The 23,806-nt window shown below is 33.3% G+C and overlaps 1 protein-coding gene across 1 annotated transcript in view; it reads left to right on the top strand.

Moving 5' to 3' along the window:
• The window catches only part of LOC145296033 (phospholipase ABHD3-like), a 147,502-nt gene that overhangs the window by 102,778 nt on the left and 20,918 nt on the right, over positions 1–23,806 (top strand). Inside the window, exon 4 of the mRNA XM_080142076.1 lies at positions 22,843–22,903. Within this exon, the coding sequence (XP_079998202.1) occupies positions 22,843–22,903 (61 nt within the window). The remainder of the gene's footprint in view (positions 1–22,842; positions 22,904–23,806) is intronic.

The following is a 23,806-nucleotide window of genomic DNA, read 5'->3' as shown; positions in this document are numbered from 1 at the left end:
AAATGTCTTCATATTGTTACGTAAGTCTTTGTCTTTGTTTGTCATCAACCGCAAAGTAATGTTTTGTCTTCATCGTATTGAATAATGAACTTTATATGAACCCCCTTCCAAAGTGTTGACTGTATCCCCTTCATCAATAATGAATCTCCCCTCCGTGTTTAAAGAACTGTCCATTACATCATCTCTTCACATCTCAGCCTTCCATTATAAATATGAAACCTCAAGTAACTGTCTCTTCGTTGTTACTGTATACACCAAGTAATGCTGTTATGTGTCCCTGTTATATCACCCGTCATATCTCGTCCCTGTTATGAATTCCCCGCTACACAACAATAGGTCTGGAGGAGTTGGTTGTTAATATTTATTTGGAAATTTGGGAAAAATCACAATTTAGATATAGAGTGAGGGGAAGCAAAACGAGTGATTCTCGGCCTTGATAAGTAATAACCCAATAGTGAACAAGACAATTATTCATTTCTAATTATGTAATATTTATTAGTTCTATGGGTCTGAGATTGTTTAGTGTAAATTGACTTTGGTTACATAATTGGTTTCATTTTATTTTTTTTTATTGGTGGTAGATTAAAACCTGCATTTGTATTGCAATTTTTAAAAAATGATAATGTCAATCATTCAAACTACTGTTCACATCTTGTTTCGGTTGATGTAACCTCCGCCATTCTTTAAATTTTTCTTGTCTAACGTGAGAATCTATATGGACTTTCAAACTGAATCTTTTATTTAATGCACAGGAATAGATTGTTCTCATTCTGTCAGCCCATATCCACATAGAAGTTTTAAATAATTCTTAATCATATTCTGATGATTAACTGTAGTGAAGATTGAACCTTTAATTTCCGGAAGACTGTCACTCAGAACTGAATATTACTTAGTACTTTATCTGTGGTCATGTTTGAAATTATATACAGATTCTTAAGGTTGACAAGATGCATCTGAAGAAAATGGGAAGTTACATTAACCGAAACGTTGTGAGAATAATCTCCAAGATGAAAACAGTAGTTTGAATAATTTATACTAATAGGACCTGTAGAAATTCCACAGCGGACTCTTTCATATGTAATTGATATTGATGTTGACATTCTGTGGATGGTCAGCGTAAATGGAGACGCCCTGATATTATTGTACCTATTTACTATGCCTCCCCACGGTACAGAGTTAGACACCAGGGTCGTTTTTTAACGTGGAGAAAAGGTACAAAAATAAAAATTGTCTCAGTCGTGAAGGATTTCTCCTCCACTGAAAGACAACAAGAAATAGAAGTGCAGCATCTGAAGAACAGATACTACACTTTGATCTTGTCCCGAAGGCCAAGTTGTACTTGCCCTGATATTATTGTAGCCCTTTTGTTAAAATTACAAAAGTATTTATCTAAGCTAGCATAGTCAATTTTCTACCGATTCTTATATATTATAAAGTTGTGATTTCTAAAATAAAAAAACTATATCATATGACTTAGATGCATCAGCTTGAATCAAAACTTATGAAAATAAAATTATATATATATATATATATATATATATATATATATATATATATATAGTGAATAAATGACAAAAAACTATATTCCAAAATTCATGATTATTTATTATCTTATAATTTGTTCCTTTAATTTAGTTGACATTTACAATTCTTGACAGTATCTGTTTCGTAACGCAAAATCAATCAGTTAATCATTATATCAATCAGTGAATCTATTATGCCCTTAATTCATCAGAAATATAGCAGCATTATATTACTAATCATTAAATAGAACATTTTGGTAGAATATTCATAAATTAATGTAAGATGTTTGTACTAATAGTTGGGTGTACTGACTTTATTTGATAAAATTCAAAATGGCGTAATGGAACCATATTAAAGGTATTTGCAGCTTCTCTTCAATTTTCGGATTTTAATCATGTCAAATCACACTTTATTTCCTTTTGACAGATTGATCGTTGCTATTTCTTCTGATGAGTTAAGGGCATAATAGATTCACTGATTGATATAATTGATTGATTTTGCGCTACGAAACAGATACTATCAAGAGTCGTAAATGTCAACTGAATTAAAGGAATAAATTATAAGATGGTCAACATCATGAATTTTGGAATATAATTTGTCACCTATTCACAATATTGCTCTGTAAGTACATTGAGTTTCTTAAATAAGGATTGGTATATATTATAAGAAAATATATTTCTAGAGAAATATATATATATATATATTTCTATATATATATATATATATATATATATGAGTTCCTTCAGCTATAATTGAAACCAAAAGTAAAACTTATGAAGAATTCTTGGTAATGGAGGTCATAACAATTAAACGACAGTCACTCGGAAGAAAAAAGATGTGTGACACACAAAATAACACACATGCTATCGTATTAATATATAGATAATACCAACCTATATATTCTATAAGAAAGAGCAGAATATGATATATAATGAGATTTTTGTTGAGATTTTCCACAGATTTTGTTACTTTTTCTCACATTTATATCTAAGCAGATTCTATCACTAAGTGCATTGATAGAATAACCAAAATTAGCAACTACTTTTCTGTAAAGACCAGACATTGCGAGAAATCAATACACCGATTTGTAATCTTTTGGCCAACGGATTTTCTTAAGCTCATTAAATTTCTTTAAACTTAGTATGAGATGATGAAAATCTACATTGAATCCGTAATCTTCAACTTCTCAGACATCAAATGAACATGTCGAAAGAAATATTAAAAAATAAAAATTATGAAGCAATCTCAACACTTTATATACAGGTCTGTTGATGGATGGGAAAATAATGTCAGATCGCTATTTGTAGTAGGGTGAGGAGGTGGCATCAGTATCCATCCAACTGTCCTTGTTGGATATGAAGTAAACGATCGCCAAGTTTTGACTAAATGGACAAACGTTTTCTTATCAATTTAAATCAATTTTATTCAACAGTTTTCACCAACACAACAAATGCTTTGGGAGGAGTACCTATTTACTATGCCTCCCCACGGGACAGAGTTAGACACCAGGGTCGTTTTTTAACGTGGAGAAAAGGTACAAAAATAAAAATTGTCTCAGTCGTGAAGGATTTCTCCTCCACCGAAAGAGAACAAGAAATAGAAGTGCAGCATCTGAAGAACAGATGGTATTTATTTGCTCCCCCACCGAGCAAATTAGGCACAAGGCCAATTTTTAATGTGAGGAGTGAAGGGAGGGGGAAGGGAAAAAGGGGACCAGCTCCCGAGAGGTGGGAAATGGGAGCTGGTTAAAGGTCAGGCATGTGGGGTTGCCCCCACATCTGGTCTTTGCTTGCAGTATCTGCCGGAACAGATGGTATTTATTTGCTCCCCCACCGAGCAAATTAGGCACAAGGCCAATTTTTAATGTGAGGAGTGAAGGGAGGGGGAAGGGAAAAAGGGGATCAGCTCCCGAGAGGTGGGAAATGGGAGCTGGTTAATGGTCAGGCATGTGGGGTTGCCCCCACATCTGGTCTTTGCTAGTCATAGCTAGTCATAGCTTGCAGTATCTGCCGGAACAGATACTACACTTTGATCTTGACCTGAAGGCCAAGTAATCATGAAAATAGGAGTAATTAAAATAGAATTTATCCATTTCTACCCCCCCCCAGTATATCTCTCTTTCTCTTTCCTATCTCTTTCTTTCTCTCAAAATATTTATATATATCTTATATGTAAACGCACTGTGTGTGTGTTTGTGTTTTTTCCTTCCTTTCTAATGGACTCTAAAACAGCCGGGCCGATTTTTATGACTGTTCACACAAATGTACCTTATGTGTCTGGGAGTGTTCTTGTATATTTTGTATTGGAATACCTCTGATAAGTATAAAAAAATCGATAATAAAAAAAAATCCCATTAAAGAAATAAGTCTGATTTTGACCAAAGTTCACATTTCTTTACAGCCTAACATAAATGCATTTGAGAAGGTTTATCATTGCAGAAACAGAGAGGCCTAGCATACAAAATCAACATTAAATTCTTTGATTAGACAGGGGCGCGTTTGAAATGAATGTTTCTGCTTAAAGAATGGCGTACTGATGGAGTACTTCTGCCACATCTGGGTGGGAGCTACTAAAAACAGCCTATCCTGCCTTGACAGAGTACAAAATAGACTTTGTGGCTTATCAGGGGATGCCCCTTTCTCTTCCCTGCAACCTCTCTCCCACAGAAGAGACGTTGTGAGCCTGTCTTTGTTTTATCATTACTTCCATGGCAAGTGCTCGTCTGAGCTCCAATCTCTGGTCACCCCATGCCAATCTTTCACGAAAAACACCCGTCTAGCTGGAACCACTGTAAAATTTTTCCTCTTTAACTGTGCCAAAACCAAAACGTAAATTCCATGAACAAAGCTTCTTTCTTAGAAGTGCACGCCAATGGAACTCTCTTCCGTCTGCCTGTTTCCCACCTGACTACAACTTGGATGTCTTCAAGTCCAACGTAAACAAATTCCTAATGAACCGTCCCCTTAAGACACTTTATCAAATCTCCAATACTAACAATTACGATACTATCCCATTGATTACTGTACACACAATAACCCTTATCCTCAAGTGGCTTCTGGGTCTTGATAAGTGGTGACTACCATGTAAAAAAAAAAAAAAAAAGAAAAAAGACCAATCGAACCATGATACTTGATTTTTTTCATTTTTAAACATTAATTCAAGTCATGATATAAAAATAATTTCAGAAAACAACAGTAGGTTCGGTACAGTGTATTATAGACTAAATCACAGCAGGGAGGGATGTAAGCTTCCTCCTGGTGCACCGTGGTGGCTTCCTGACTAGAGCATATAGTCGATCGATTTGACTGATGAAAGGGCGATTTTATCAATTTCGATGTCAATAAATGTATTGGAGGTGTGAAATATTTGTTGATCCTCATTCAATCTCAGACAGCATTGAATTTGCCTGCTAGTATATATATATATATATATATATATATATATATATATATATATAAAAAGACTCAAATCGTTTTGCTTGGGCGTTGAAACTGTGTTTCCTCTTCAGCTTTACAATGTGCATGCTCAAGAAATAAAAACAGTCATAAGCAAAAATTCTTTTTAAAAAATAAACAATATGAACACAACGTTGTTTTGTTTTCTTTAATAATAAACACTTTATTTATTTTAAACAATATATGCAGAAATTTTCGTAATCTTAAACAATACTAGAGTACCCGTGAACTGTTAGGTCAGTATGTTATATTAGCTATGGAATTAATGTATGTGCGTGACACCTGTGACGTAAAAAAAAAAAAAAATTTTGTGACATAACAAAAACATTTCTATGAAAGTATATTAAAATGAAAAAAGAATATAGATAGATTTCTATGAGTCATTCTGTTTATAATTGTTTATTTTTGAAAAAAAAACAAAAAACTTACAGCTATTGAATTATATAGGGTTTTTCATAGGTAAATGTGCACTGAACAGATACCATAATATTTACCATAGGTAAATACAGCCATTGAATTATATAGGGTTTGTCATTGGTAAATGTGCACTGAACAGATACCATAATACTTAAAGTTAAATTCAAATTTATATATTTTCATTTAAACGCGAAAAAAAAAACAATTGGGACGCTGAAAACGTACACAGTAAAACAATACATTTTATTGTCACGTTGATTATTCATTTATAACGCAAATTAAGAAAAAACATATTTTTGGGTTTATTTATTTATGTTGGTAGTGTAGAAGAAAATGTATGAAGGTTTTTTAAGAAAGTGTATTAAAAAAATGGAGAATAAATTAAAAACAAAAAATGAAGGCGGTGGGTAAATCGCCATTGTAAAATGCTCTTATGGTTGTCAACGAGTTAAAGTAGATTTATTTGTAAGAAAATTGTGTTAAAATAACTTAATGTAATATGGAAATGAACGATGTAAAAAAAATGCAGAAAGTATTAACAATTGTTTATTTGGATAATTTAAATACGAAAAAAAAAATAATTGGGATGCTGAAAACGTACACAGTAAAACAATATGTTTTATTGTCGTGTTGATTATTTGTTTATGCACGCATACGCAACACCCGTTACAAGGTCATTTGAGTTTTATAATTATATAGATAAACCTTTTTATTTTTAATTTTAAACAATATAAATAGTAACTTTTATAATGTATACTGTCTCACCATGAAATATTACGTAATTATTTCCCAATATTTTTAAAGCTGTTAACACAAAATAAAAAAAATGTAGGGTGGATCTAATGATGCACACTGTATTTTTTTCTTTCTATTTTTTTCAATGGATTACACTGTTATATAAAGGATCTTTCAACCCCCCTCCTGTTTGTTTACATTAATTCATGTGTAATTATATAAAAATGTACTTTTGCATTTAACGACATGCGCTGAAATAATAACATTATTATTTAGAAACCTGTTATTTAACATGGGGAGGTGTTCTGTAACTATTCTGTACTTTCACCTAACAATTTACTAAAAAAAAAGATATTGAAAAACTTGAATTTAACTTGAAAATACTATTTAAAAAAATAGCCTGGGTCGTTAAATGAAAAAACACCTTTTAAAAAGTCGTAAATAAATTTAAAAATAATGACGGCCGGGGGGGGGGGGGCAGACTAAACTTTTCTCACAGTGAAAAGTCGCAAAAAAAAAGCTTTTTTAATAATTGCGAGAGAGGGGGGTTGAAGGAGCCAACTTCGAATCAGGGTGGTAAATTGGTTCTGAAAATGGGGGATCGATTTACCAGAACATTGTATATGAAACTGAACCCCCTACCACATCTATAAATATTGATTTATTTTTTCGATTTTTTTTATAATCTGGTAACTTAGTGTCCATTTGATAATAATCTGCAGAAATAGTTGACAATAGATAAAAAGAAAAAAAATTGTATGGGAGTGTTGATTGTTCAGGTGCACCTACATATCTATTTAAAATATTTTCTTTACCAAAGTTGTGTGCGATTAAAACTTTATTAAAAAAAAAAACTGTACATTTTTCTTGCCCGAAATTATTTCTTTATGATTATTTTATTTCTATTTTTCATTGCAAGTTGGAATTGTTTTTAAAAAAAACAGAAAGCAACTATCTTTTTCTTATGTAAAAAAAACAAAAAAAAAAACTAGGTAATTTAAAGTAATCCAATTTACCAAATTTCTACTATAAACGTCCATTCAATTTTTTGTGTACACTATTTTGTGCATTGTTCTCACTTGCCGCTACGTTTATTTTTATGTGTACGTTCAATTTTTGCACGTTTATACATTAATTCTGTATACTATTCCATAGCTAACTATAACATATACTAAACTAACCCAATGGATCACGGGTAGTGTAGTATATATATATATATATATATATATATATATATATATATGATTACTTCATTTAATCACATAAATTAATATACGAAAGTATTATTTTATGCGTAAACTAAGTATTTACTTCAACAGTGCTCAATACATAGGTAGAGCTAGGTAGTAAGTTATAAAAATATATATGGCAATTAAGTTACACTGAATATTCGGCGTTTCATCCGCACTTGGCAAGGTCATTGCTTCCCTTAAAAATGCACAGAATTTATCTCTTGGAGAAAACTAATACGTTTTGGTTAACTGCTCTAAAATGCTACGTCTCTGAAATGAAACTCATTTTACGTAAAATTAATATGTGAAGCAGATCCTCCCTTCTAAATTCTTAAATAATTGACATTTTTTTTTGTTTTTCTTTCCACTAAGTTTTTCAGGATGTTAACACATAATCATCTAAAAGGGTTGAATCTCGTTTTAGTTTGGAAAGGTGATTTAGCTGAGGGTGTTAATTTACAACAACAAATAATAATAATATTAAAAAACATTATTTTAACAATAAGTTTAACAACAACAAAAAATTATTGTTAAACTTATGATTGAGCATGGAAAGACGAAAGAAGAGATTGATATGATTGGTAAATGAGAAGGTAAGAGCTGGCAATTTAGAACAACTGCCGAACCGATTTGTGAATCGCAGAAGACTAAAATCTCTCACAACTAAAGTACATAAAGTCTTGCCTTTTTTTCCAGTAAATAATTTAGAACAGTGCATTAACATCATGAAAGCTGCTGCTAATACTGTATCAATGTTGCTTGGAGTGGGAAAACAGAAAAAAGCAGAAAAGAAGGAGCCCTGGTGGTGGAAATGTCTAAATGGGCAAATAAAACAACTTCGAAAGGACCTAAGTAGAGTACAGGCTGCTGGAGAAGGCAAACTAAAAGTCAGAGCGTATGTGATGAACTAAATCAAAAATTTAACATGCAACAAAAAAGTTTTCAGTGTGTAATTGAAGAACTGAAACAGCATATCACAGCTAAAACTGCCAAAGTTAAACGCTACAACGACAGAATTGAGCATTATCGGCAGAATAGACTGTTTGAGAAGAATCAAAAACTTCTTTTTAACCAACTAAAAGGAATTGAAAGAGGGAAAGACGTTGAACCTAATGCTGATGAATCACATGTATTCTGGAAAGGCATCTGGGAAAAGGAAGAAAAACATCAAGAAGTGCAGAATGGATCAAAGACATTGAAAAAGAGGTATCCTCTAGAATGTAGCAACAAATGAACATAGCACTCACCGTCGAAATGCTGAAGGTGAAGGTTAAAAAGCTTTCAAATTGGAAAGCACCTGGACCTTCCAGTTCTCCACCTACTTTTTCCAACAATGCTAAAAGACTGTTTGATGATGGTTAACTTCCCTGGTGGGCTGACAAGGGAACTACAATCTTGATTATAAAAGATAAGACAAAAGTGGGTGAAGTGACAAACTTTAAACCAATCACTTGCCTCTCAACCATGTGGAAACTTTTCACTAGCATACTGTCTAAAAGTATCTATGATCGTTTGAACCAAAACAATTTGCACAAGAACAGAAAGGCTGTCAAAAAAGATCATGAGGCATCAAGGATCAGCTTCTAATCGTTAAAATGATACTAAGAAACTGCAAAAGATCTACTAACCTTGTCATTGGCTGAGTAGACTACAAAAAGGCATTAACATGGTTCCACATTCATGGATACTTTCCCCTCTACTTTTTATCATCAACTTGATCCCGTTGACATTTCGTTTACAGAATGTAAAAGCAGGGTATGTAATCGGAAAAGGACTTCCTGCAGTCAACCATCTATTATTTATGGATGACCTTAAAGTTTTTGGAAAGAATGAGAATCAACTTGATACCTTGATGAACACGATCAGATTGTTTAGTAATGACATAAGCATGGAATTTGGCATCTCCAAATGTGCTATTCTTGTGATGAAAAGAGGCAAGCTAGTCCACTCAGATGGCCTTGAACTTCCAACAACAAATCTGATAAAGAATGCTGACAGTGAGAGAGGCTAAAAGTATTTGGGGATATTGGAAGCAGATAAGATTAAGAAAATAAAAAATCAGGTCACGGCCGAGTACAACAGAAGATTAAAGGTTATTCTTAAATCACATTGCCACAGTCGGAATACAATATATGCCATCTATGCCAGAGCAGTAGCTATCATAAGAATACTGAATTTAGAGATAACAACAGCTGGAATTGGTTGGTCCGGGGGGGGGGATCTTAAAAGATCTACTCAGAGCATATTAATGACAGCCTAGGAACAAGCCACTCGCACGAGGTTCATCAAACGCTACATCGACAAAACTGCAGAATTCCCGATGTGCAGCATGTGTAATGAAAGGGAAGAAACGTTAGTTCATACTGTATCAGAATGCCCTATGCTATCTAAATATCATTATAAAAAATAGACACGACAAAGTCACTCGGGTTCTACATTGGAATATATGCAAACTCTACAGATTAAACCACAATGAGAAGTGGTATGAGCATAAACCAGAAGTGGTTCAGGAAAATGACAATGTCAAACTTCTTTGGGATATGCGCATACAGATGATAAGGTTCTTGAACACTCCAAACTTGATATAATTTTACCAAATAAAAACAAAAGAACTTGCTCATTCATTGACGTAGCCTGCCCTTTCGATACCAGAGTGCAAGAGAAAGAACAAGAATAAATAAATAAATAAATAAATACCAAGCTCTGAAATGGGAATTAGTTAGGCTCTGGAAATGTAAAGAAGTGAAGATGATTACCATTGTAATTGAAACACTTGGGACTATAACAAAAAGCCACCTTAAATGACTTAATCAGATTGATAAAACAATTCCTTTTCCAATTTTGCAAAGTCTTGCTTGTTGGGAACAGCGAAAGTGTTAAGGTACAGTTTGAATGTCTAAACCAAAGATGAGAAGAAAAAAAAAATGAATAAATAAAAAGTTAACACTGCTATGAAACAATAATAATAATACAATGTCAACACCTCAAACTGTAAAAAAAAAGTCAAGGTGATTCCCATTGTAATTGATTTGCTTGGGACCATAACAAAAGGCCACCATAAATGGTTTAATCAGATTGATAAAACAATTTCTTTTCCAATTTTGCAAAAGGAGTGCCTGTTAGGAATGGCGATAGTGTTAATACAGCTTGCATGTCTAAAGTCAAAGGAATTGACCTGACGTTCAAAAAAAAAAAAAAAAAAAATCCAAATAATAATAATAATAATAATACTTATAAAGTCGTATATAGTAAAAAAGAATCTATTTAATTTCTACAAAGATTCATTAAAATATAAATTTAAATATGAAAAATAATTAGGAAAATGTTAGTAATTAATTTTTAATTTGTAAAACACAATTTAAATGTCTTGCAAATAATGTTTAAATTTATTTGACAAATTTTCAGTCTTTCATGTGGTTCTAGTCAGTGGAACATTTTTGTGACAAATAAACTACCCAAACGTTTCTATAAACCAAGAATAATTTTTTATTAGTAGTCTCAATTTTTTTGGCCTTCTATATCCACCTCAAACAATTTTAATTTTGTTTTACAATTTGTATATAAACATGTAATGGGAGGGGTATCTGCCTTCAAATTCTCTGAAACTTTCTGTAGTCTTCTAACGTAGATTTTTACTAAAGCAATGATTATTCCAACAATTTTCTTCAATTATAAAACTATAATTGACCACAGTGTCGATATACCCCCCCCCTTCCTCTGGGCCTAGTCTCTGTTGACACTCCCCTCCTACACGTACACTAAAAAATTATGAACGTTTTTTGCGACACATGTGTTTGCATATCTTTCCGAACATGATGCCAATATTTTGTGTGTTGTGTTCTCTTGCATACACAAGGGTCAGAATAAAATAGACAATGGTTGAGAAACAGCTGGATTTACATAGATACAATTTATTCTTACAGAAATAGTATATCCAAGACAAACATAAGAGGAATATACGAAACATAAAAGGTAGTATATAAAAAATTCTCTATCTATATAAGAGCCAGATACGTCCAAGGATTGAATACTGTTGCCACATATGGGAAGGAGCTGCTAGAAAAGACTTGTCCTGCCTTGATAGGGTTCAAAATAGACTTCGTGGCCTGGTGGGAGATGTCCTTTTCTCTTCGCTGCAACCTCTATCTCACAGAAGAGATGTTGCGAGTTTGTCTCTGCTTTATCGTTATTTTCATGGAAAGTGTTCGACTGAGCTTCAATCTATGGTCCCCCCTCGCCAAACTTTCACAAGAAACACTAGACTAGCTGAAAACATTATCAATAATTTTCCCCACTCTTTTTCTGTGCCTAAACCTAAACATAGATTCCATGATCAAAGCTTCTTTCTTAGAACTGCACGCCTGTGGAATTGTCTTTCGTTTTCCTGCTTTCCAGCTGTCTATAATATGGTTGTCTTCAAGTCCAACGTGAACAAGTTTCTGATGAGCCGTTCCACTTAAGTTAACAAATTTACCGAACTTCCATTACTATCGACTGTCCTTTTGACTACTCTACACTCTTTAACCCTTATCCTTGAGTGGCTTATCGGCCTTGATAAGTGGTGACGCCTATGTAAAAAAAAAAAAAAGGAAAAGTTGTTGAAAACCTAACTTTTAGTTTTTTTTTGTTTTTATTTTTTGCTGAAAAGTGTAAGTGAAACGGGAATTGAGATGATCATAGATTTGACAAATCAGATGATAAAAGAAAGGGTTGTTTCTAAAAGACTGAGATCTTGGTACAATTGTGAACTGTTTCAAGGATAAAGAAGAAAACCAGAATATAGATATTTATGGAGACTTAAAATTGATGGATTTATTCCTGAGAGTGGGTGAGAGAATGACTGAGCAACAAATATGAAGTCATAATTCATGTAGGCATGAAATACAGTTTCATTTTATGCCAATATGAATTACGACTGATGCGATATTTATCTTATGGAAAGCATCTTCATAATGCGAAAAACATGCATATTGTTTTTATGGTTCTGAATTTTTGAGATGAGGAATAATTACTTGCATTGATCGGACTATTGTTCTCATCTTGAGTGTTATTTGTGCAACGTTTTGGTCGGATTGTCCTTCGCATGTTATTTGTTGTTTGGAAAATAAAGGAGAAAAGTTACTGGCTCTGTAGATATTTTCGTATTTCTGTGAGTCAGTCTCCACTTTTTGGTCATTATTTTGAATCTGTGAGGAAAAAAAAATCGTTGATAAAGGGGAGGCAATTCTAATAAAGATTGACAGGGGGATAATCTAAAAATATGGCTTGTGTTAATTTTCAGTATCTAAAATTTTCATTTCAATAGCTGATGATTTAATTAGAGAAATTGAAAACATGGTAATATGTAATAAAAGTGGCTAAAAAATATTTTTTTTATTCGATTTATCTGTATGTTTGTGATTTATTTTTGAAAGAAAAAATATATAATTATGAAAACTAAAGAAAAATTCATTGCGCAATTGAAAATCGCTAAGAAATTTTTGTTAAAAATGAACAACATTTTCTAGATCGGCATTGATAACAACAGATCATTTTTACTAATTGTTGTTTTATTTCAATGTCACATCTAAATGCATCATATGTAATATATTAATGTTGACATTCTGCCGATCTTCAACATAAATGGAGACGCCCTAATATTTTTGTTGCTCTTTTGTTAAAACAGCAAAAGTATTTATCTAAGCTAGCAGGGACGCTCAGCGTAGCCTGGTTGTAAAATATGCTTAAATATGATATTTTAATTCATACAGATTTTGTATATATTATTATAGAATCAATTTTCTATCGATTCTTATATATAGATAAAGTTGTATTTCAAAATAAAAAGATATATTCATGACTTGGATGCATTAGCTTGAATCAAAACCGAAACCAAAACTCATGAAAAATTCTTGGTAAAATTTATAAAAAATAGATGACTTGAGTGGTATCAGCTATAATCGAAACCGAAACCAAAACTTATGAAGAAATCTTGGCAAAATAATTTTTTTATACGAGAAATGGAAGGTCATAACAATTAAATGACAGCCACTCTTAATAAAAAAGATGTAAGCGTGACACAATAACACATGCGCTGTCGTATTAATATATAGATAATAATAATAATTAGAAATGAAAGAAACAAATTAGAACAGAATACCTCTAAGAAGAACAAGACAACTCCTAGAAACTAAATTATATAGTACGAACCTAATAAAAGATATAGGCAGTATCCCTAATAAGATACCCTGGACCGTGCATAGGCTTAGCCAAAGAAGAATTGAGACATCTTGACCAGAAGACCAGGAAACTTACGACCATGTACAATGCATTACACTCAAACGAAAGATGGAGGAAGAGGGTTAGGGTTAGTATAGAATACTGTGTGAATGACACACAAAAAAAAAAAAAAAATGAGAAAAGTACATAATGTAGAACGCAGAAAGGCTAATCATTGCAGCAAGAGACACTGTACAAATAAACAAGACGGAGAATGGAGAGGCAAAAGATAAGATGAGAAAAGTTAAATGAAAAGGGAAACCGCTACATGAACGATTTGTAATTATGACAAAAGATGAGACTCACGAGAACACTTGGAAATGGCTACGAAAAGGATACCTAAGCAGAGAAACTGAATCGCTAATAACCACCACACAAGATAACATGATTAGAACAAACTATATCAAAGCAAAGATTGACAACACACAAAACAGCAAATGCAGACCGCGTACAAAAGGATGGGACGATAAACCACATAAGTGAATGCAGCAAACAAGCTCAAAAGGATATAAGAATATACATAACCAGGTGGGGAAAGCAGAACAATGGGAATTATGCAAACAACTGCATCTTGAACACTTAGACAAATAGTACAAGCACAAACCGGTAGCAGTATTTGAAAGCTGAAACCATAAGATCCTATTGAACATAGACGTGCAAACATATAAACCCATCCAAGCAAAGAGACCAGATGTCATAATAGTTAACAAGAAGAAAAGTTCTATCAAATCGTTGATTTTGCTGTTCCATCAGAGCACGGTGAATATCGAGGAGATGGAGAAGTGAAGCAAACACACTGAACTGGCCAGAGAGCAGAAAGGGATACGAAAGATGAAGAAAGTCAAGGTAACACCAATAATCGTAAGAGCACTAGGAACAATCTTGGAAAACATTGAAACAAGAATGGGAGAAATTGAAATCCTGGAGATAGCTGAAAAGGTACACTTGATAGCAATAATGAAAACCGTTGAATGCAGAGACTAATACACATGGACTACAAGCACTAACCAGCCGTATGAAAACTGCAACAGAGGTGAAACAGAAAGATGGAGGATACCATATGGAAACAAGAAAACTGAAACTTTATAATCCTAAATTACTCCCCCTTCCCCCAATAAAAATTGCAGTGATGGCATCAACTGGCACTACACTAATAGTAGAGAAGAGTGAAGGAGAATGGAAAAACTGAGGAGATAAAGCACTAACTAGACCTTCACTGGATGTGTGCAAAGAAAACTGCCCCTTTGGGGAGGCTTACTGCCACCCAAATTCCAGTGAATAATGGTCGTTGCCAGTGAAATGTCAATAAGAAGTAGCTCTTGCGATGATGCAAATTCAATTTGTAAAAACCATCGAAAGAGGTAGAGAGTACTGAAAATATGAGGAGACTTGTTGTTACCCAGACTCCAGGGAACACTACCAGTTGTTGTCAGTGAACAATCTCTGATGATGACCAGTGTGAGTATTCGTAGTGAGCACATAATAATTTTAGACAGAATAGGTTGTTTTGTTTGGACCAGAGAACTTAATAAAAGGCCAAATTGCTTAAATTAAATACCAAATTCAGAAGAATACACAAAATTTTGAGATGATATTTGGAGCATTAAAAAGGACCATAATAGAAATGCTTTGTGGCTGAAAGATTTGACAAATGAAATAGAAAGTGATTTTCAGCAAACCGAAAATATGGTGAAAGTGAACAAGGAAAAAGTTTTAAAATAAATGTAGGAAAATTTCAAATTCGATGCTCCCAGATAAGATATTGGGGAAAAAAACTTCCTTGATCAATTTGTGAACACGCACGCATATCAGCCTCGATATGCACTAGTACATGTATTGCAGTCAAAGCCCTTTGGTATTCTAGCAAGTATTTTAGCCTAGGGACTGGATCTTTTGGAACCAGCTACATCGATGGCATACTGGGGTTCCGCTCAAGTGAAAGTGTCATAGTATGAAACAATAGGTGTTATTGACATCAAATGGGGAAGATCTTGCAGAAGTTCATGTGAAGAGAATAATTTTTAAGGTGAACAGCTTGTCGCCATTATTGTTTGTTTTGAGTATGGTACCATTATTATTACATATCATGAAAAGTAAATGCATGTTATGAATGGGGAAAGTAGGAGTACTGAGTAAACTATTTATTATTTATGGACGTCTTAAAGTTGCATGCAAAGAATGAAAACCAACTAAATATGCTTGTGAGGATTGTTCAGTCATGACATAGATATGAAATTTGGCATGAAGAAGTGTAGTGTCCTGAAACTGAAAAGGGGAAAAAATTGTTGCAAGTGAAGGAATAAAGCTTTTAAATGGGGAAAGAGGTTGGAGAAGAAGGATACACCTATTTATGAATTGTAAAGACTAGATTTAATCTTGTTAGAAAAGTACCCAAAAAGGAAATAAGATTGTGGAAGAAAGTAGTTGTACCCGTTGTGATGGATTTGAAAAGTAGATTGAGAAAATTGAGATTCATTGCAATGTTGGAGTGCTTCAGAAGACTGACTTGTTGGGAACCACCAGAATATTGTGGAAAGTACTTGAGTCCGGAGAAAAGAAAATGTTATAATCTACCTATTAGCATAACGTTAACAATAGCCAGAGACAAATTGTGACAACAAAAATAAGAGTAAGGATAATTATAATAATAATATTATGATAATCCCTTTTCTATTTATCTCATTATCGCTTTTTCTTTTTGTAACAAATGCAGTAATGTGATTGGTTCAATACCAGTGTTCAGTATAAACTTTTTCTTATTGATGAATGTGTGTGTGTGTATATATATATATATATATATATATATATATACAGCCTTTAAGATTTGAAAAAGAAATCACTCGACCGCCGGTCGAGTGTGAGGGGAAATTTACTCACCCCAAAATATTTTTACTCGTCCGAATTATGTCTTTGTTTCAGTCAATAATAGTAAATAATTTTACAACAATTCAATTATATTTTTCTTCTTTATTCTTAATAAAAATATCAACATCTTCCGATACCCAAATTATATCATAAAATTTCATACAAAAATTAAAATACCTAGCCTAAACCATGGGTGTTGAAAAAAAAAGTGTTACGAAATCTCCAGGCATTCGCAATTGTGGACTGAAATCTCCTGGTACGAGATCTCCGTGGCCCGAAATCTCAGATATCCCAAAAAAAAATATACCATTTAGCTGAAATGAACTAGATTTCTTAGAAAATCGGCATGGTTTAATATCTTTTTAAAATTTAAACGGTCAATTTTTCTTTGTAATTTATGGAAAAAAAACTTTGATATAGAACAGAAATTGGTCTCTTTGTTTCTATTAAAACAAAGTATTCACCTCAGAACAACATTCTAAAATTTAGAATATTATTTTTAAAATTGAGTATCGATGATTTTTTTGAAAGTTGCGCAAAAAAGAGCATGCAAATATCTGAATTTATATAATTGAGAAAAATATGATTACTTGTATAATTTAATTTTCGGTGCGTGCTTGACGGAACGATGCGTTTTTTTTTCTCTTTCAAATATTCGTCTTTACTTTTGTAAGCATGAAGTGTATGTAGTTGTAGTGTCGAAGAAATTTTTTTCAAATGAATTTCAAAATCAGAGAGCTAAATGAAGGCGATATTTTGACTACATGCAGAATGTGTAAATTTGACCTCTTGTTGACCTTTAGCGTGACCACTCTTTTTTCAATACGATATTCCAACAGTCTCACAGCTAGAGATGAAAGAATTCACAAATGATGAGAGATAGGTCATTCTAAGTCACCGCATATTTGAGGGTCGTAAAATAAATGAGTTTTTGCCCCTCGGCTCTTTATTTAAAGAAATTTTATAGACTGGCGGGCGAGTGATTTACGACTTTTAGTTGCCCCAAGAAATTTTCAATCGACTGTGGCGACTGGTTGTGTAAAGTCTCAAAGGCTGTAATATATATATATATATATATATATATATATATATATATATATATATATAGTCATCCACATACAGTACTGTTTCGCTGTTTCACAGCTCATCAGTGCGGCTAGACAGGCAACTACCTAAAGAATTCCCATCTATTTCATCGATTATATATATATAATCGATGAAATAGATGGGAATTCTTTATTCATTATTAGAATAACATGGATTAAACAATTCATTAATTCAATGACCATGAGGAATCAAATATCGATTTGGCAGACACAATGCTATTTAGGTTTGATACTGAGAAATCCACAAGATAACTTAATATATTATTTGGGCAACTTTGTTATAGGGTATTTGTTCTATCTATTTACCGTCTCTTCTATATTTTTAATTGCTGATACAAACAATATTAAACGCATCTTGTGTGCCATGCCGGGTGAGGTTTTGGCTGTAAGAATGAAGCAATTCCCTGCCTGTTCATTTTTTCTCTGTCGGTTTTTTAAGCTGTTCCAAGGCACACATTTTCTTACTCTCCTCCTTTAACTGACTTTAAAAAATCAATGACTCTAATTAAAGATATTTTTTCTGGTCAAGCCAAGAATGTGCAAAATATTCTTTCTTTTCCTCCATTTTTTTTTTTTTTTTGCTTGATCGATAAAAAAAGAAAACAAATTACTTTTGTAGCCCCCAACTTACTTGTTTTATTTGAAAATTTATTCTAACGATTTCTTTTATATTCTTATTTGCAATTTTTGTTTTAAACTCTTTTTTAATCTCAAATGCAAACAAAAATATTTTCCTTTTACCCTAAGTAAGAGATGAGAATTGGAAGTTGAATAAAATTTTTTATTAATTCAGTTTTTAAATTAATTTTTTTATATATATCTTTTGTCCACTATATATATATATATATATATATATATATATATACTAACCTCTTTCTTAGTAGTTCTTACTCTCTCATATAACTGTGTTTCTACCTATACTCTCAAATTCTTCTTGTTGTACTCATCATTTTTTTCTCATTTCTAAACTAATGTCTTTAAGCTAATTGTTTTTGTATAAATTTATAAATCTGGTGTTTCACTTTTCTGATAAGAAGCATTTGGCTTAGAAATGTCATGGTCTAAAGAGGTTCTTTCTTTTCTATTTTCCCATTGACTACTGTACACTCATTAACCCTTATCTTTGAATGGCCTCTAGGTCTTGATAAGCGGTGACTCCTTTGTAAAATATAAACAAAAAAAAAAAATAAATAAATAAAACAAAAACACATTTTTCCTCTCAAAATAATTAAAAATATAACCATTAAAAGCTAAACATCTCCCACCAAAAATGAGTACACCACATAAAGAAAGTTGTTAATATTAACATACACTATGACAAATGTCAATATTTTATGAGGCCACTATCATTATTCAGAACTTCCTTTACTCTCCTGGAGAAGAGCATTCCAGTGGCTACCTGTGAAGCTCTGGTAAACTCCATAGTTGACGACGTCATGGACTGGTAGATATTTGAAAATTTGTGCACCTCCACCTTCTGAGGATCCCCCAAAGATGTTCTACTGAGATGAAGTCTGAAGACATGCTTGGCCAGTCCATCACATTTACCCTCAGCCTTTTCAGTAAGGCAGTGGTAGTCCTGGAGGTGTGTTTGAGGTCATTGTTATATGACTCAGTTTTTTGGAGGGAAGGGATCATGCTTTGCTACACTACTTCACATTACATGTTGGAGTTCATGTTTCACGCAATAAAATATAACTCTTCAACACCTGCAACACTCATGAAGCCCCAAACCATGACATTCCAACTACCATGCTTGACTGTAGGTATGACACACTTATCTTTCTACTCCTCACCTGGTCGCCACCACACATGCTTGAAACTATCAGAACCAATCAAATTAATCTTCATCTCATCAGACCATAGAACATGATTCCAGTAATCCATGTGCTTTGTTGGCATGTCTTCAGCAAACTGTTTGTGGACTTGTGTATCATCTTCAGGAAAAGCTTCCTCCTGTGGTGACAGCTATGCACACTAATTTAATGTAGAGTTCAGCATATAGTCTGTGTGCTAACAGATTGACCCCTGAGGCATGTTTTGAGTGAACCCTGCTCTTTTAAAATGCTGGATGATCTTAGCCATTGTGCTGCAGTTCAATTTCAGTTGGCAATCTTCTTGTAGCCTTGTCCATCTTTACAAGGGGCGTGCAATAAGTAATGCCCCTGGCCCACTTCCAGTTGTCTAATTTAGCTGAAATTTTGCATGTGCAATGATATATATCTGTACGGGTTATGTGGCAAATTACAGCTCTGAACTAATTGTGGTTTCGGTTTTACAGGTGTTTGAACTGAGTCAGGTGTGAAATGGAGCCTGTTGAATGTCGAGCAGTGATTCGGGTTTTGTATTTGAAAGGATGCACACCACAGGAGACTTTTGATGAAATGAAAGAAACTTATGGTGATAATGCCCCATCATATGACCTTGTAAAACGCTGGCATCGTGAATTCAAACATGGCCGGAAGTCTGTGGAAACAGCTCCCAGACCTGGTCGCCTCCCTTCTGCCATTGATGAGGCATCTGTCAAGTTGAGGCTGCCATTGTGGAAAATCTGCGCATTACTATTTGCCAAATAGCCCAAGAGGTCAAGATTAGTACAGGGTCTGTGGAAACTATCATTCATGACCATTTGCATATGCATAAGGTGTCTGCCAGATGGATTCCCAGGCTGCTCACACCATTCCAGAAGCGAGAACACGTCGAGTGCTAGAAGATGAATTTGGAGATGTGCCAAGAAGATGAGTCAAAGTTTTTCAAAAGACTGATTACACAGGATGAAACCTGGATCCATCACTATGATCCAGAGACCAAAGCCCAGTCAATGCAGTGGAAGCACTTGGACTCACCACCTCCAAAGAAGGCAAGGGTGCAGCCCTCCGCTGGCAAGGTTATGCTCAGTCTTCTGGGATCAGGACGAAGTAGTGATAAGATTTCCTGGCAAAGCGTACCACAATTACAGGAGCCTATTATGCTTCACTTTTGATGAAATTAAGGGAAGCTATCAAAATCAAGAGGTGGGACAAGATCAGCAAAGGTATCCTCCTTTTGACTGGAGAACAACGATCCAGTCTACAACTCGCCAGATCAGAAGCATGGACATGTGGTTATGAAATTCTACCCCATCCTCCCTACTCTCCTGACCTTGCACCCTCTGACTTTCACCTCTTCCCAGCCATGAAGTTGTTTTTGAAAAGAAAGCGTTTCCCAGATGATGCAACCTTGATTTCTGAAGTCACATCGGGGTTGGAGGACCAACCTGGGGTGTTCTACAAAAACGGTCTCCAGAGCTGCATTAAACGATGGGAGAAATGCATAACTCTGGGTGCTTCCTATGTAGAAAAAGACTAATAACTGTGCCAAGTTTCGTTGCTCTACTGCTCTACTATGGAAAGTGGGTCAGGAGCATTACTTATTGTACACCCCTCGTAATTCAAGAAGATGAGTGGCAGGGCGTTTTTTATTTTTTCTGGCAAATGTAATAATTGTTGTTGGCATCATCATCATCAACAACAATTTTTCCTTTTAATTTAAAATTAAATCAAATATGTTTTAATGTATAATTGTATTAAATATGCCTAAGTTGTTTTGATATAAATATACTTCGGATAAATTAAAAAAGAAATTTTTACATTGTTTTCATTTAGAAGATTTAATACCGATTCTGTTCTTGAAAAAGATTAGTATTTTGTTTTGCTGCTAGAAAAAAACTCTTAAATTATATATTAATCGTACTGAAAAACTGTGATACAGCGAAACACTCTCTGTAGATAAATGCTCCCTATTTTGGGTTGAGTATGCTGGGCAAAGAAATAACAAACTGTTGCTTGTGTATAAAGTAATGCTCTTTTTTTAAACAAATAGAGCTTAGGCTGTTGGACAATGTTTGATCATTGTAAATTCACATATTCACCTTAGCCAAATAGCATAACGGTTAGAAGTGTTGACTGTTGCCTAAGTGGTCGAGTGTTATTCCTGGCTTAAGGTAGTTGCTAGTCTAGCCGCACTGGAGAACCGTGACATTGTGTGTGTGTGTGTGTGTGTGTGTGTGTGTGTGTGTGTGTGTGTGTGTGTGTGTGTCTATATACATGAAATAGAATAAGTTCCCTTAAAAACGGAATCAATATTAAAATAAATATTTATGGATATTATTTTGTTACTACACCTTAAATTGAAATGTAATTGTAAAATTACAAATCGAATGACGGTTGTTTGAAGAAAATTTAGGACACTGAAAATGTATACATTTTATTTTTGTTTACTGTGGTTACAATAGACATGAATAGTTATGATATTTTATTGAATAAGAAGTTTGGGAAGTTAATGTTTGAAAATAATTGAAAATATCCTTCCTACAATTTTTATATAAGTAAAATTTCTTTATAAAAAAATATGAACTTCAATTTTTAAATTAGTCAACAGAATGTAAATTTACAATTACAACCTAGTTGAGATTTTTTATGTCAGACAGAGGGTTATCTCCTACTTTTTGATGCTATCAACAAGCAAAGAAAAATCAAAGCTAAAATCGATTGAAAAAGAATTTGCTTTTGTCATAATACAGCCTATTATTATACACTAAGTTTCATCTGATGTCACAAAGATTGCATGCATGATTGCTCTATAAATATTCTATGCCAATGTTCAAAGATTTGCAGAACTTTGGTGTAGATGGCCGTGGGGATCTCAAGGTCCAATCCTGGACACTGCATTAAATGTGAACCTATCGTGCTGCAGTGAATCATTCCTCATTAATGTAATCCAAAACCAGTTGTGAAGCCTGCAATTCTTATGGTATCAGACTACATTCAGTGCTGAGTACCCAGAATACAATACTGAGTTCCTTGCGCCATAATTCTATCATAAGATTTTGACAATCTTAATGACTAAACAGATTCTTTTATCTTTTTGTCAGTAATACAGAAGAAAACCTCACTCTACCTCATCTGTAATGTTACATAAAAAAAAAAACAATTTTAATTTCAGAAAATTTCCTTACATAATTTTAAAACAAAAGATGATCTACAACTTTATTCAATAAAAAATTAACGTAAACTCAGAATAATGATTCTCAAATAGATTTCTTTACTATTTGTCAAAGCTCTTGTACATTTTTTATTTTTATTTTTCTTTAGCAGATAAAAATCAATTAAAACAATATACAAATATTGTTCTTTTCACATAAACAAATATGTTTGTTTTTCTGCACATTTGTGTTTTCTTTATTTTTATTTGTGTTTCATTTCTTTTCAGGAAACAGTCGGGAGACATATGCCCTTCATATTGTTCAACAAGCAGCCATTCTCGGGTATAGGTGAGTCTGGTTTCTCCCGTTTTTCTTGTGGAAGTGCATGATTAGCATAATGGATATCGTCACAGACTGTGGAATCCTCTATGCTCTGCTCAGATCCTATCAGATATATCAAAGTTACATTATGCACTAATCAGGGGTGTGAGTTTTTTGATTTTTAGTTGAATTCCATTTTTTTAATCCAGAAAAAGTGGATTTCTGTTGAAATTGCTAGATCCCCTCATGGATGTGAGTTTTCTCTCCTTTTTGGCTGAAATCCACTTTTTTTTAATAAGGAAAAACTGATTTCTGCAAAATTGCTAGAGCCTTACCTCTTTATTTTTTGTCACTATTTGTCTAGATTTTATTTCTTTCTCTCTTCCCCTTTCTTTTGTTTTATCTATCTTCCTCTTGTCTGGTTTTCTCTTTCTCTTTACTTTTCTCTCTTATGACAATTATTTGTATAAACTGAAAATGTTAACTTTGCACTGACAGCTAAAACTTGAAACTATTCATGAAGATAGGGAAGTCAGATGACTTTTATTTCATCAAAAAATGACTTCCTGTTCCCCACCCTGCACACTTTCTCTTAATTTTTACTTAGTTTTAAACTGATTTAAGTTTTGGAAAATGCCAAAAATGATTTGACTATAAATTATTTTGGATGTGTTTTTACTACTTTGACTAATCTGGGATATATTTAGTTTTATGAAAAATGAATGAAAAGGAAGAGGAAACTATTTTTGAAAATTCAGATAATTCCTTAAACATTTGAATGGTAGAAAAAAAAGTTATTAAAACAGCAAATGATTTAAATCCCTAAATAAACCTGGGATGTTTTTACTACAAAATGATTTTCACAATTGTGTATTACTTCATATCTTGTGTGGTTTGCTGAAACAGATTTTGAATATTGACTAAATAAAA

Source organism: Euprymna scolopes, chromosome 16 (assembly GCF_053919585.1).
Source record: "Euprymna scolopes isolate OS-2025 chromosome 16, ASM5391958v1, whole genome shotgun sequence".
NCBI classification, from domain to species: domain Eukaryota; kingdom Metazoa; phylum Mollusca; class Cephalopoda; order Sepiida; family Sepiolidae; genus Euprymna; species Euprymna scolopes.
The sequence above is the reverse complement of the archived record's forward strand: the minus strand, read 5'-3'. Positions and strand labels throughout refer to the sequence as shown.